Here is a 15,728-nt window from a genome sequence, read left to right as displayed (position 1 = left end):
GTACACACACAGAAGAAGAAAGTTGGAGGTACACTGAGATATTATTTCTCACCTACAGTCAAGCTGTTGTAATGGCACAGACACTGAAATCCCCATGGGCAATGGTGCATTCCCAGATGAAAATTACACACAGCAGCACTTGTTCCTGATTATTTCCCGGCTGTCTGCTATGTACAGACGGCAAATTGCGTGTCATTTATGTCTTGCAGGTCAGCCTATTCATACTATCGGTCATGCCAATTTGCAATAGTGTGAGAGGTAAACACTTTTTTTTTTTTTTAGTCGTCATCTCCAAATTCAGCCAAAGTGGTCAGAGTAAAGTTTCTGTGCTGCTAAAAATACCTCAGTTTGAAATCTCACAGGGCGCCGGGCCCTGTGTCAGGATTCTGAATTCCTGTTACTGATTCATAGGAGTCACTGTGCATGCTAATCACTTTCTAATTCCAGCATACTAACAAGCTGATACATGACACGATCGTCACATACAAACAAGTTGTTGCAAAAACATGGCTGTGGTGCAAGCTCTAGATCAGGGGTGGGCAATCTCAGTCCACGAGGGCCGGTGTCCCTGCAGATCTCACCTTGGGTCAACACATCTGAATCACATGATTAGTTCGTTACGAGGCCTCTGGAGAACTTCAGGACATGTTCAGGAGCTAATTTAGCCATTTAAATCAGCTGTGTTGGTTCGAGGACACATCTAAAACCTGCAGGGACACCGGCCCTCGTGGACTGAGATTGCCCACCCCTGCTCTAGATTCACATTAAACTGAGGGAGTTAACGCCACACTGATAAGACGCTCTGATAAGGTCCATAAAACCATTACACTCTGAAAGTGTAAATAAGAAATCTGATGACTGCTGCATTCATAAGAATTAGAAGGGGGGTGGACAGCTCTCATTCATAATATCATTCAAGAGTAGCTCATATGCCTTTTATAAATAGGTGACTCATGATGATGATGACAAATAAACAAGGGCAAAGTGCAATGCTAAGGGACAAACAGAAAGGAGAGGCAGCCATGAATGTCACATAACAAAACATTAAACTCTCTTTACCTCTTACCTCTGAAATTTTTGCACATTTAAAACATGCAAAGCTGCTGTGGATGTAAGCATTTGCACAAATTTGAACAGATTTGTTTTCAGAGAAAGAAGCCTTTGCGTCAGTAGAAACTGTAAAGATAGACAGAGTTTGTTATTCCTCTTTATGTGACAGAATGTGAATTAATACTTTCATTTTCTTATAATAGGCTTAAACATTATAGGATGTTGTCAGCAACAAGGCCAAAGTACACACAGAGAATTCAAGGATACAATCTATCCAGTAGCAGATTTAAGAGGTACGAGAGGAAAAACATAAAAGATGAATACGTATTGAGTGACATGGAACAAGCACGGACGCATGAGTGACGAATATTCAGTATGTGAATCAGTTCTCCAGTTAAGCAAAACAGGTCTGCAGGTTTATTGGAAAATTACCTTTTTTATTTTTATGTGTGTGTAAAACAAATCAGTTTCGCGAAATGGAGTCGGTTTTATAACCACCTTTATTTTTATTAAAAGACAGCTTTTTTTTCTTCAGTTTCATTCCACTGTTACATTTGTTCAAAACAGTAAAACAAAAAAGAACACTTAAACTACTGGCCTGTATCCAGTATTTTTTGGCTCCAATATTGAGCAGGTTAAATAGTAATTTTTTAAAAACAAAAAACTATATTTACTAAGCCAAAACATTTAAAGTTAAGCAGTATTTGTGTTTCAGGCATTTTAAATAATGTCCTTGATGCTATACATGCGGGGTATAAACTTAAGAATGGTACTTAAAACTGCCACTGCACTTAGAAAGGCAGAATATATGAAGGAGTACTGTCCTTTTTTGTGTGCATTTTTACTTGTAGACTATGTAAAGGGATCAGGAAATAACTGCTGTATCCACTACCTCTTAGTTAGTCAATAATTATGTGATAATTATGAAGAATTAACTTGTATTTATATATCATATTTTTTAGAACGTTTGCTAAGTGTGCACATGCATTATGTTCTAGTGAAAATCAGTGGTTTACAACCTTCTTAAGCTTATAAAGCCTTAAAATGTTTCAGAAACAGGGTTGTTGTTGTCTTTGACTTCCTTTTATTTTGTGATATTTTGCTGGGACTATTTTATCTGGTGTTTCAGAAGAACAAAAGTAGCTTTTCATTTTCTTTTTTGTTTATACCATTACACATCTTCGTGACTCAGATTTTTACATAATAGGTAACCACTGAGTCTTCATCTTCTCCTCCAATCAAGCCTGTCTACATGCGCTGCTGATACCTGTCTAATAAGCTTTGGTTGTTGTCTTTTCAGAGCTCAGCTAAAAGACGATCCTCTGGCTGTGTGTCTGCCTTGCAGTATCGCTCTAATTCTTCTGACCTTAGAATAATACTGTGTTAATATACAACCGAGAGGAGGGCAGGCCCTTCCCCGTATGTCTGAAGAGGCAGGGCAGCTTTAGCAGGCTGACAGTCTCTGCTACAGTTCAGTACTCAAACGTAGTCAGGATTTTTCTACTACTGGCAAGGCTACACTCATGTCATCCTGAAAGGTACCGAAGAGATACTTCATTGCTACTTGTGAAAGAGCGTCTTTCAATCACAGGACAGAATAGACAAAGAGGACTGCAGTAAAATGCAACAAGTGACCATGAATGTGAAGAAGCAGTTGTTGTCCTTATTTTGTTTTCTTCTGCCTTCTGTGGGACTTGTGTTGATGTGTACCGGGATCTACCTGGTGTCCCAGGAGAACGTGCATGAGAAGGCTCTGAGGGTCATTTTTGTGTATATCATGATTGGCTGTGGCCTCCTGGCTATGGTCATTGGGGTCTGCTGGGGCCTCTGCTCAGGCATAAAGACCGAGAGAATTGGACGCGAGCGACACATCCAGGTCTTCACTATTGAAAGGTAAATCTGTGTTTTCGTAAGAGGTGTGCATTCAATGCAAAAAACAAATGCAGAAAAAAATGTTTGTGTACCATAAAAATTCTTTGAGTAGAAATTGTACATATGATTGTACATATAACATTAGCCCCTATATTAAATATATTAAATATCTCAATTCTTAGTTTGTATATATGAAACAATACACCAAATATCTATCTATCTATCTATCTATCTATTTATTTTCCCTTACAGACTGAGCTCTTTTCCTCCTTCATATGAAGATTCCCAAGAAAGTCAAGTCTGCCCTGATGCGTCTCCTGGGTTTATGGTCATAGTCGATAGCACAGACATGCTGATGAGCCTGGCTCCTCCGTTGTACAGCCAGGACAGCCCAGAGGCCCCAGACTGCAGGTTTAGCTGGGAGCAACCTCCACCATACAGTGAAGTTGAAAGTATTCAGCAGGGACATATGGATGCAGAGGAGCTGAGGGAGCGCTTGTCTGGACACTGAGGGAAGAACAGTTTTTGCCTGACTGGTTGAGAGAAAAAAAGGAATGCAGATTGCAGAAGTGAATGACTTCCACACCAAGCTGAGTGAGAAAGTTCCAGAACAACTGGAAATGTTTTTATGTCACTGGATCGCTCAAGTGCCAAAAGATGGACAGCAGAGATGTGCTGACATCATCTTTCTGCCATGAATCTACAACCTAGTGTCTGTCATCCGTCGTCTAACAGGCCTGAGGGTCTTTACACGGGTACGGCCAGAATGAGCCCCAGTTTTAAGCTGCAAAAATTATTTGGTGTGACCGATAAGCATGGTTGTATTACTCCAGGTGGACGAGGTTTCATTTAACAAGGAGAACTTACTTTTATCTGCACTTCATTCAACCACTGCTGTGTTGGATGATTTATGCATTAGAAAATGCATAAACTAGTTTTTAAAGGTTAATCTTTGAAGCCTGATATATTGTCAGAGTTGAATCAGCTTTACTCAGCATAGCAAACGGGTAAGCTCACTGTCTTTATCGTCTGTTTGTTCATGGAAATAAAATGTCTTTATTACATTTCTAACAATATTTACACTACAGTGAGTAACAAATGCCCTGCCTATTGCAAACAGAATAACATTGAGTTATCAATTACCTCTGAATCTCAGTCCACCATAATTTATATGAATATTTGCTGTTTGTTAATCAGAAGTTCTTATTTAACCTTTATTCAGCTGGGCTATTCACAGAAATTCTGAAAACCTCTTTTCAGTTAACAGTATTGGAACGTGTAGATGAAACACTGAACAACATGGCTACTTTTACACTTTTTACACTACAAAATTTTTGCATTTCATATGAATTTCTTATAAGACGCATTAATTTAAAGTCTTTCATCCACTTTTTGCTGTCTTTTTAAAAAAAAAAATGGATGAAGTGGTCTAATCTGCTGATTGCAAGATCATCTTGCAGAGATGGACAGAAAATGGAGAGTGCATTGATGAGTGGTTTTTAATTTGCAGTCTTTAACAAATTTACTATGCCATTACCCAATGTAAGGTTTATGCCACAGCTTCCTTAATGAATAGCGTTTGTAATTACCCAGACCATTTTTTATGTTTCTGCAAGTTAAGCTACCAGTGTGTGCACGCACTTTAATCAAAGTTGTATTTTTAATTTTGAAATTAATTTTTGCTGTTATCCATAAATTGTATTGTAAAAAATATTAAAGAACTTTTTTTAAAATGAAGATGCCAAATTACAGTTCTTTTTCTTGTATTTCTGAATAAAAAAATATTTTGGACTTCTCAGAGAAGTCCAGCGTGCCAGCTCAAAGTTGAAGACCTGCCTAATAAATAAAACTATCATTTTTAGTTTTAAACAAGTTTTTTGAAATATTTTTGTTTATATGACAGGTGACCTAACAAATTATTATTTAGCACTGTAAATTATTGTCTGATCTTTTGAGTACATTAATGTGACTTGTAACTATGTAACTAGTGTGACCTAACAATATACTGTGACTGAAAATACTGTCTGACTGTTACATGTTTTCTGCCTTTGCTGAATGTGCACATGCTTTCTGTGTATGACACTATAAGATGTCCTAATAAAGTATTTCAACACATGAAGACTACAACTGACGGCGCACTTTATCCCAATAAAAAGGCCGGTCGAGCACAAACAGCAGCATTGCAGCTAACCCATTTTTATACACAATATAAAGAGGAAAAGAGTGGTTGCTGCCATTTTTTAAATTACACTATTGGTGGTATTTTTTGATGGTATTTTTTTTTTCTAATCATGCTTTTGGCTATAATATGCTAAAGCTTAAACAATTTTAACTAAATTGTGTTTTTAGCAACTTGTCTAAAGTTGATAAAGTGCCCCCTATCCCCGTCCAGCTTAAGAAATAACACCTGATGCTATAAAACTGTTGTATGGGGCAATAACCTGCTATGGCTGGCTGGTAATGTCTGGCTGGCTGAGTGAACACATCCTTACGGATATCCACTGGCATAACCTCAACTGATAAAGACAGCAATCAGGCTGTTTATGAGTTCTGCGTGTCTCATTCAGGCCATATAAAGATCAGCCTTCTTCATTTTTTTGTCTCAACACAACAACTTCAACACACTTTATGCTTAAAAGCACGCTCTTTCCTCGAAAGAGCGTGCATTCATACACCTCCTGATATATGGTGTCAGCACAACAAAACACCCAAGGGCAACATATTTCACTAAGTCTGTTTTTTTCTTTTTGTCCTTAAAGCCATCTGACTAAATGAAAAGGACAAGAATTACACACAAATATTTTATTTGGATTAAAAAAAAAAAGAAATAATGAATTCAAACATGATCATACAACATTTTCAAATCCTAAATTAAAGAATAAAAGCTAAAACTGTTGAGAGTACATTTTTCTTTTTAACTTATGTAGGTTTGAAATATGACTGTGGTTACTTATCAAGTATTCATAGAAGAAATATGTTTTAATTTTATGGCTTTAATAAAGTTAACACATATTTATACCACAGTATGCCTTTATACTGTATGTGTTATGGTGCAGTACTAGCCTCGGTTTAGGCAAATATGATGCAAATTTCAACTCATACATGCAAATTAATATTTAATTTTGTTTTAAAGTTTAAACAGAAGGTTAACTAAAGTGTTCAGATTTTTAAAAGGTCAAATAGTTGAAAACATGCTGTGATAGGTTCGAGCAATCTGAAATGTGAGTTTGCACGCTCATAATCTGTTCGCTGTCGACCTTTTTTCATTATTTATCCACAACAATAATTACGCCTGCCACGTTGATCCACTAAATGGTAGTCGTCAATAAAGAACAGAGAACACTGTATGCGACTTTAACTTTATTTTTGAGAGACAAATGTCAGCGGTAAGCATCTGAGTCAAAAAAGAAATGAAAAATGAGGCTGAAACTACAGAGATATTTTAAAGATGAAACCAAGAAAGTAACAGGTGCTTTGAGGATATTTTTCATGTGTTTGCATATGAGTGTGAGTGTTTTTTGGTTGGTTTGTTTTTTTCACTTGCTCATGTGATTACATTTGGGCCACGGCGTCCTGTCCTCTCGTGAATGTTAGAGATCTTCAGGGCAATGGCAATGAGAGGACCCAGCACCACCTGAAGACAAAGCAAAGAGAGCTGAAGGCAGAGCTTCGAAACTCAATCAGACCTTTAAATCTTTCACATTCACACTAAGTTACTGTCGAGTTCTTGAGAATTTCATGAGCTTTTTGGTCAGTTTTTCTGTGCGAGGTTGGCACATTATACTTATAGACATCACGTGTTAACAGATTCCAGAGCAGATAACCAAGTTAGACTTACGTAAGTCTAGACCTTTAAAACTGTTTCAACATCCGCATTAAGGGGATTTTATAGGAGCTTTAACTTGGTTATTCAACTGGTTCTTTTTTATTTTTACATTTAGAAAATGCATACAAAGTGAGCATGAGACAACAAATAATGACAACATCCCACAAACTTGACATTATGACTAACAGGTTTGCTGTTGGGTCAGTGTTAATTTGAACCCTTTACTGCACAGCAGTAGTAATGAAGGTGTTTGAGGCTGCTGAAGAACATCATCTCCTCCTCCATCCCAGACACCACAGATCCGCTGCAGTTCGCCTACAGATCCAACAGATCCACAGAGGATGCCATCGCCCACGTCCTACACACCACTCTCAGCCATGTGGACAAGAAACAGGGTAACTATGTTTGTTGATTACAGTTCAGCGTTTAACACAATAGTGCCCTGCAGACTGTTCACAAAGCTCAGGGATCTGGGACTTAACAGCCGTCTGTGTGCATGGGTGTTGGACTTCCCCACTGGCAGAACTCAGGTGGTGAGGGTGGGTAGATGCGTCTCTAACAGCATCACCATCAACACAGGAGCACCTCAGGGATGTGTCCTCTCGCCACTGCTCTACTCCCTCTACACTTCAGACTGTGTGGCCACCCATGGCTCCAACACCATTGTGAAGTTTGCTGACGACACAGTGGTGTTGGGTGCCATCTCCAACAACGATGAGGCGGCCTACATGGATGAAGTGAAGAATCTGGCATCATGGTGCCAGGACAACCACCTCCAGCTGAACGTCGGCAAGACCAAGGAGCTGGTGGTGGACTTCAGAAGGGGTCAGCACAGAGACTACAAGCCCATTATCATCAATGGAGCTCCAGTGGAGAGGGTGCAGTCCTTCAAGTATCTTGGTGTCCACATCTCCTCAGACCTGACATGGGCTGCCCACATTCAGGTCCAGACCAAAAAGGCTAGGCAGTGCCTGTATCACCTACGACAACTGAGGAAGTTCAGGGTCTCTCCAAAGATCCTCAGGATTTTCTATACAGGCGCTGTGGAGAGCATCCTCACACAGAACATGACATCGTGGTTCGGGAACAGCTGTGTGAAGGACCAAAAAGCTCTCCAGAGAGTGATCCGTACAGCAGAACGCTGCTGCAGGATTGTTCTCCCCCCGCTTCAGGACACCTACACCAGGAGATGCCGGACTAGAGCAGCGCAGATACTGAAGGACCCGTCCCATCCTGGCAACAAACTGTTCCAACTTCTGCAATCTGGTAGAAGGTTCCGCATCTTCCGGGCAAGGACAGAGAGACTCAAGAGGAGCTTCTATCCCCAAGCCATCCGTGCCCTAAACACACACACCCGCCCTCTCACATCATCTATAATTGACTGAGACAGGACTCTCTTCCAGACACTCTAAAGTTTAGAGTGTCTGGAAGAGAGTCCTGGTTTAGAGTCTAAACCAAGGCACAATGTACATTTCAAATTCCTTTAATTTTAAATATGTTTATATTGTCTATCCTGTAAAATAGTCAGATGTCTATTCATATTAATGTACAGAATTCACCTGCTTGCTGCTACTACTGCACATTCACCCAATGTATATACTATATATATATATAATGTTCTGCCCCCATTTTTGCACATGTCGAGGAGCGTGTCAGGCTACATTTCACTGTGTGTTATACTTGCATAACTATGCATGTGACAAATAAAGAACCTTGAACCTTGAACCTTGGACCTTGAACCTTGAACAGTATTGTGTGATGGAAAACAACAGACATGTACAGGGCCGTGCAAAAGTCTTGAGACACCCCTCATTTCTTTATATTTTGGTTGAAAGTAGCCAAACCTTGTCTTTACAAAAATCCAGCAAGGACCTGAGAGATGCATCTGAGCCTTCAGCTGATCCATCTACTGCTCACTGAACCCTCATCAGAAATGGTCTCAGTGGAAGAGTGGCTGTCAAGAAGCCATTGTTAAGGAAGGGAAACAGGGAGAAAAGGCTGAGGTATGCCAAATTACACACTGAATTTCAGCCAGATCTTGTCAAAATGCATGGAATTATAAATGCAGGAAAGTACAGAAAGATTTTAATCTATCACATAGTACCATGTGGAAAGCAACTGATAGACAACAAATGCATTTTTCAGCATGACATTGATCTGACATATACTCCCAGTCCGGTAAAAACATATGTGGATAGATAAACACACAGTAAAACACAATCAGTCATGGACTGGCCTCCCCAGAGCCTGAACTTCAATATTATTGACAAAGAACAAAAGAAAAACCAGCCAACATCCAAAAGAGAGTTTAAAGTGTCCTTCAAGATGCCTGGAGAACTATTCCTGAAGAAATTATAAGTACATCACTAAATCTATTTACCATTTTCTGGTGATCTCAAGACTTTTCCACAACACTCTACATTGTATGATATTCTCATCCCAAAACTGCTACATGCAAAAAAACATGTATTACACTGAAAGCACAGATTTTACTAAGGCTGCACACAAACATGTGGCTTTTTTTTAGCTTGGCTGAGAATCTTGTATATAAAATCTGTCCCTCTAATCTAGCTGAGTAAGCATGGCGTGCAATCATGTATGTCGTCTCTGATAATTCATGCGCGCTGGGTAAGGGCCAGAATGATTAGATGTTGAATTTATGATCTAATGATGGATAATCCGAGGGTTCAGTGCAATGCCACAAATAACACATTTTTATTGGCTGAATAAACACAGCAGCTAAATCACAGTTCAGGTATGCTTATCGTAACAGCAGTTTAGCGAGGAGGATTTTCTATTTTCATGAATAAAAAGGGGGATGTAACATTGGGACATAACTTCATGCTGCCCTATACGTTTTGAATTACCGCACCTGCATTTTAATAATAAAAGACTAAAAAGTAATTCTCAAATACACACTTTGTTGCTTTTCTTTGCTTTTTTATGTGGCAAAGTCAGAATTGAAATGTCGTTAATCTGAACGCACACACACACACACACACACACACACACACACACACACACACACACACACACACACACACACACACACACACACACACACCTCTAAATTGCGAAGGCATCTTTATAACTCCCGGGAGTGTTTAAAGTACACTACCTATCCCAAACATCCATAGCCACACAACAAGCTTTCATTGTTAAACACTCCAAAGTCTACAGGCCAGTCATCTAACAGTTTGAATGAAAGTTATAATACATAATCACAATACAACCACAGTACATGCTGTATCCTCTTTTTTTTAACTGCTCAGCCTGACATAAACCTCGGATCAAAATTTAACCATACTTCATCAATTATTGTCTGAAGACGTGAGCTCAAGACAACAAGTGATGAAACCCTTAGACATTTTATCACTACTGAGTATTTACTCTGCTAATATGTAGTGAATTACAGTATGTCAGAAGTAACATGTAAACAATTAGTAAATAAACTGCAGCAGGAGTGTTTTCCCCTGTTCCCTGCTGAACAGCCGTCGAACCGTCTTCTGGCCTTTAGACTCAATTAAAAGTCGCGGCCCTGAATACTCAAAAACAAAACTGCCTGGGAGCAGGCGCTTGTAATCAGGCTGACTGATCAATGGTACACCGTGTGCTAGGTTTAAGATATTAAATAGAGTCTGTTTCTCAACTTCTAGATAACATATTCCAACATTATTCCTCTTGCAATCTGAGCCATAGGTTTTATTTCTGCTATAAACGTCACAAGTTTTGGAACGACTGCTTCATAATTATGTTAAAGGTTTTAAGGGACCCAGATAAATATGGACTCTTTTCATTCCTATTTTTGGGGTTCCACTTGTTCCTCTCTGCAGCACAAATATTTTTCCTTTACATCCCTGTTAAATTTCCTCCTCCTCCTCCTGGAAGTCATCTAATTCCCGCATCCAAGTCTTTGTTGCTTAAAGACATGATGTCAACTGGAAATAAGATGAATTTCACAGCCTCTGTTTTATCCCAATTTGGGATAAAACAGAGGCTGTGGTTATTGCTTATTTAAATTCTGTACCAACAATGACTGTATATTACTCCATTCATCTTGTGCATATATTTAATCTATGTTATTATGCTTACTTGCATACATAAGTTTGGACTTTATTTAAATGGTAAATGGCCTGTATTTGTATAGCGCTTTACTAGTCCCGAAGGACCCCAAAAGCGCTTTACACATTCAGTTATCCACCCATTCATGCACACATTCACACACTGGTGATGGCAAGCTACATTGTAGCCACAGCCGCCCTGGGGCGCACTGACAGAGGCGAGGCTGCCGGACACTGGCGGGCGCCACCGGGCCCTCTGACCACCACCAGTAGGCAACGGGTGAAGTGTCTTGCCCAAGGACACCATGGCCGAGACTGTCGGAGCCAGGGCTCGAACCGGCAACCTTCCGATTACAAGACAAACTGCCAACTCTTGAACCACAATCGATTTAATTTTATGTTTGCTAAATCACAGACTTAAGTAGTAGTTTAGGAGTATATATGTATATAATTAAAGTTTTTAAACATTCAAATGATAGAATATCTCCTGTGTATCACACAGATACATATCATGCATTTAATATGTTGAAAAAGCTCATTATGAAGCATCATTTCTGCTACTGTGTGCCAACAAAGCTTTCCTGCGGTGGTAAAACTGGCTAAAGATGACATAATAATGCTAAATTAATAATGTTGGAAGAATTTACAAATGGCAAACAAATGGCCACACCATAGTTCAAGATAAGGATAGTACTTCTATACAGTCCTCTATTTTCTTTGGATCGTGATTTGGGTGGAGCCCATCCTGGCTGTCATGGGGAAAGAGGTGGGTACACCCTGGGATAGTCACAGTCTATCTCAGGGGAAAACACAGAGAGACAAGCACACATTCTCTCATCCATGTCTTCGGACAATTAACCTCACATGCACCTTTATTGAACCCAGAGGGAAACTAAAACACAGAAAGGCCCCAGAGCCAGACAAAGAGGTTCAAATGTTCAACCTTGGCTAGATGCCATTCCTGAAGGGATTTAGGACAGGATTTTTCCACTGAAAGGTGAGAAGTAATTGATATAAGCACAAATGTCACAAAAAGAAGGTACATAAACACCATCAAACCCATCTGCGTACCTGTGTCTCTCTGTTGTGTCTCTCCGGGTCTCTCTCAAAGCTCTCAGCATAAATGCGAATGGTGGACCCCATCCCTCCGCCGCTCCCGCTCATTCGAAACACCAGGCGGGACGCATCATTAAAGATAATCCTCAAACCCTGGAAACAAAAAAAAAAAATTGTTTTCTTAATTTTTATCAATTGACTTTTGTCTACTTTTTCATTAACTTACTATTCTCTTTCTCTTTTAAATATTAAAAATTATATAAACATATTTTTTTAAACACAAGTAAATGGCTAAAAGTAAAAGACAAATAAATGGTCATGTATTTGAGTGGATAGGATAAAAAAATCAAAAATCATTTGAATGCACAAATTCAGTGTGACTTTACAGCACACAAAAGTACAAATCTTGTATCATCAGACCTCTGTTAAAACATTCAGTCCTGTAATTAGTGATGCAGTAAAGGCAAACATCCGCTAGATGTCACTGTTACTGTGTGTTTTGTTGGCGCATGATTCAAACTGTACTCTTGATGCATGCAGCGCACTCACATTCCTAATGATGTTGGCTATAAAGTTGCATAAGGTTATAACTACAGCTGCACTTTCCAAGAATCTCCTGACTCTTACAGCAGATAACATTCTCGCTAAGGTTCATAACTGAACTCTGTGTGTGACTCTTCAAACTTAATCCCAGGATATCACTGCATTGGGACCAATCAAATATATCTCCTGCTGACTGACGTAAGGAAGAAACTTTTCGACTAATGCATCTGTAACAGCGCTTATCTGTCCTGAATTCCACAGTCTCTCCTTCATTATTCGATTAGAGTACAAGAGTTCAAGGGAGGTGACGGCAACATGTTTTGAGAAAAAACAGGACTCCAAACTGTATTGTCAAAGTATCCCCACCTCAGGCGTTAAGCTGTACTAGATGTCTCGATACTGACAAATGTTATTGCAACTATAGTAAACAAGAGTTTTGTATAGTAGTAAAAGTCAAGTGGATGCACTGTCCCAGTTCCAAAGCAGCCAGTCTCAGACAAATGGCTGTGAGCCTATTAGTTAACTGTGGCTCAGCATTATTGTTTACAGAACGCAGTACTAAATGGAAATATCTGAACCACTCTGGGAATGAAGGATAAAATGCCAGAGTCCAGGTGAAGAGAGACGGCGATAATCAGAGACGTCCGTCCAGCTGTCTGTCTCTCTATCTGTGAGTCTGTCAACTCACTAACAATAGAGTGGCAGTTATCAGAAGGCTGACTAATGCTTGTTAAAAACACTTGCCAATGCAGAGCTCAGAGGCCCCGAGTGGAGCACATACCAGCCATAACTCATGTGTGTCGTGCATGTGTGTTCATCTTTATTCATCTATCAATCCATTTGTTCATCTACCAGCCTAAAGGTGCTTAGAGATTTTGGAGAGGTCTTTGTCTGAGCCTCCCTCCCACCTTCCAGCATCCATGCCAACTGCTGTTCCTCTGCAACTGTGTGGAATTATTCATGGATTAATGTTGGTGTGGAAATGTGGGGAAAGAAAGCACAGAGCAATAAAGTCCCACTAACACAAGAGGGGAAACAAGTCATGGCTCTTCATTTGCATTTTGATTTCACACATGAAATGAGCTGCAGCAGAGAATATCTACACGAGTCAGCACTGACCATCGTAATCAACTGCTTCTTATAAACACATTAGGGTTTTTTAAATTTACCTTCGCCTCATATGTCTATTGTAGTTATTGAAACAGTTCAGTGAAGTTAGGATGTCCTGTTGTCAGTTCCAATGCGATAAATCAGCATACATTACCATATTGCCAGGGCCATATGGGCTATAATATAAGGGCAAGTAATAGTGAACGAAACCGAGTAGTCTTCAGGAATAGTTCCCTAGACTTGTTGAGGGACATCAGCCCTCTTATTTTGATGCTGGCTGCCTTTTGTTCTGCTCTTTGTCAAGATGACCCTGCACTGCTTTAGTATTGTTGAGACTCTGAGGAGGCCAATCCATGACTGACAGTGTTCCACTATCTGTTTTTCTATCCTGCATAGGAAGTGTCTTTGAGATCAGTGCCGAAAAGTCAAGCTGTTGCTAAACTGATGCCTTCTTCCTGGCATTACACGGTAAATCAGAATCTTATAGTACTTTTGTGTATTCATAATCCCATCAGTTTTGACAAGATCCTCAACACCACTCACTGAATTACAGCCTGAAACCATGACAGAGCGTCCACCATGTTTTACAGGTGGGTATAGACACTCACTGTTTACCTCTTACCTCTCTGACCTCCACTGACAACAATGTGAACCAAAAATTTGTATCCATCACTCTATAATCCCTGTTGCCACTAATTTTCAATCAAATTCTCATGTAATTTATCTCAGTCTTTTCTCCCTGCTTCCTTTCTTTAAAGATGGCTTCTTCCCAGCCATCCTTCCACTGAGACCATTTCTGATGAGGCTTCAGTGAACAGCAGATGCATCAGCTTAAGGATCGAATGACCCTCTAAGGTCCTTTGTCAGAATTTCTGCCTATTTCTTAAGGATGTGATCTTCAGATACTGTTTATCTGCTGTAGATCATTTTTCACGCCTGGCAGTTCTTCTTTGTTCCTCCATTTATCTATTTTCCTCAGATTTTTTTAAGAACACGGTCTGGCTTTTTAAGGATGAAATATGTCAAGTTTCTAATAGTCCTTTTAGAATCACCTTGTAAGTGCAAAATTATGATTTCATGCCTATGAAACTGTGGCATTTCTTAATAGATTCGACTAAACAAATGGGGAAAAAAATCATCTGTTTTTCAAGACAAAGCATGAAAATAATAAAGATCTATTGCACAAAACCACTTTTTAAAAAGATAAAAAAAAAAGATAAAAGATAAAAAACAAAAAAAAGATAAAATAATAAAATAAAGACAATGCCTTTACACAGAACTGTAGATCAGACTTGATCTTAAAAAGTCTGTCTATCTACACTCTCCCGAGTGTAAGTGCTTGAAACGTGTGCCTAACAGCGGACATCTTAGAACAAAAACATTTGTGTTACTACAGCCCTGCTTTCCACACTCTGAGGCACTTACAGTCAAAAAGCCATCAAGACACTGCTAATTCTATAGCTATCTTAAGAGATACAGCCACAGCCAGCCTTAGCTAAAGATACAATCAAAGTCATTCTTTTAATGAGCTGTCATCTTTATCATTTAGTCATTAGCTATTAGGTAAAGCAACATTTGATCAAATTCAGTCATAGATTAAAAAAAATTACCACAAACATAAAGAAGACAAGTTTCTTACTCGTTTAATAGAAACCTTCGCTTCTTTTTGTTGGTAGATATTTTTTACTAAACAAATTTCGCATAATACCAAATTATCCAAAAGGCAGTATCTACATTTAGCGCACAAGTTGTTCCATCATCTGATATGCAGACGACGTGGAATGAATTCAGTAGCCAGCTACAAAAGGCCGCGATGCCACTGCTGTGTAAATCCCCCAAGCTTTGTCTTGTGTATTTGTGTATCGTGTTTGAGTGTGTTTGCGTCTCTCGTGTGCCAGCTCTTCCCCCTTCAAACACACTTGCAATGGAGAGACTGCAAAGTGAGACGACAGCTGATATAATTCTGTCCTGGGAGGAATGTGTGTTGTAATAACATTCACTGGGGCGACTGGGATGCTGAGGATTTATCAGTATTTTGGGGTGACTGACTAAAAAGCTGTTGGCCTGCTGTATCCATGGTGACACAGTGGAATAGTCACAGCAGGATAACAAAAGACTCCTTCACGGCGTTAAGATATACAAGGTGAAGCCGGTGGTCAGAGTGGAAAACACAAGTGCGAACAAGGATCGGGAGTGGAAGGGTACGCATG

General features: G+C 39.5%; 2 protein-coding genes across 2 annotated transcripts in view; one reads left to right on the top strand and one right to left on the bottom strand.

Moving 5' to 3' along the window:
* Positions 1 to 2,566: 2,566 nt before the first annotated feature.
* LOC309718277 (transmembrane protein 252-like) lies at positions 2,567 to 4,484 on the top strand. The gene is made up of 2 exons (XM_082553359.1): positions 2,567 to 2,943; positions 3,175 to 4,484. Exons 1-2 carry the CDS (start codon positions 2,672 to 2,674, stop codon positions 3,431 to 3,433), a joined length of 531 nt encoding a protein of 176 aa, XP_082409485.1. The 5' UTR covers positions 2,567 to 2,671; the 3' UTR covers positions 3,434 to 4,484.
* Positions 4,485 to 6,265: 1,781 nt separating this feature from the next.
* The window catches only part of pgm5 (phosphoglucomutase 5), a 29,967-nt gene continuing 20,504 nt past the window's right edge, over positions 6,266 to 15,728 (bottom strand). Inside the window, exons 10-11 of the mRNA XM_082554315.1 lie at positions 11,881 to 12,018; positions 6,266 to 6,556 (exon numbers count right to left, since the gene is read on the bottom strand). Of these exons, the coding sequence (XP_082410441.1) occupies positions 6,467 to 6,556; positions 11,881 to 12,018 (228 nt within the window). The 3' untranslated portion in view covers positions 6,266 to 6,466. The remainder of the gene's footprint in view (positions 6,557 to 11,880; positions 12,019 to 15,728) is intronic.

The sequence above is a fragment of the Aulonocara stuartgranti genome (genome assembly GCF_965226115.1).
Source record: "Aulonocara stuartgranti genome assembly, chromosome: 12".
Taxonomy (NCBI): domain Eukaryota; kingdom Metazoa; phylum Chordata; class Actinopteri; order Cichliformes; family Cichlidae; genus Aulonocara; species Aulonocara stuartgranti.
Note: the sequence above shows the minus strand (reverse complement) of the source record. Positions and strands in the feature narration are given on the sequence as shown.

What these genes read in the sequence shown, in the direction of transcription:
- LOC309718277 (XM_082553359.1), top strand. Translation starts at nt 2,672, where the DNA reads ATGCAACAAGTGACCATGAATGTGAAGAAGCAGTTGTTGTCCTTATTT. An exon ending in CAGGTCTTCACTATTGAAAG is followed by an intron (nt 2,944 to 3,174) that starts GTAAATCTGTGT and finishes TTTCCCTTACAG; the next exon opens with ACTGAGCTCTTTTCCTCCTT.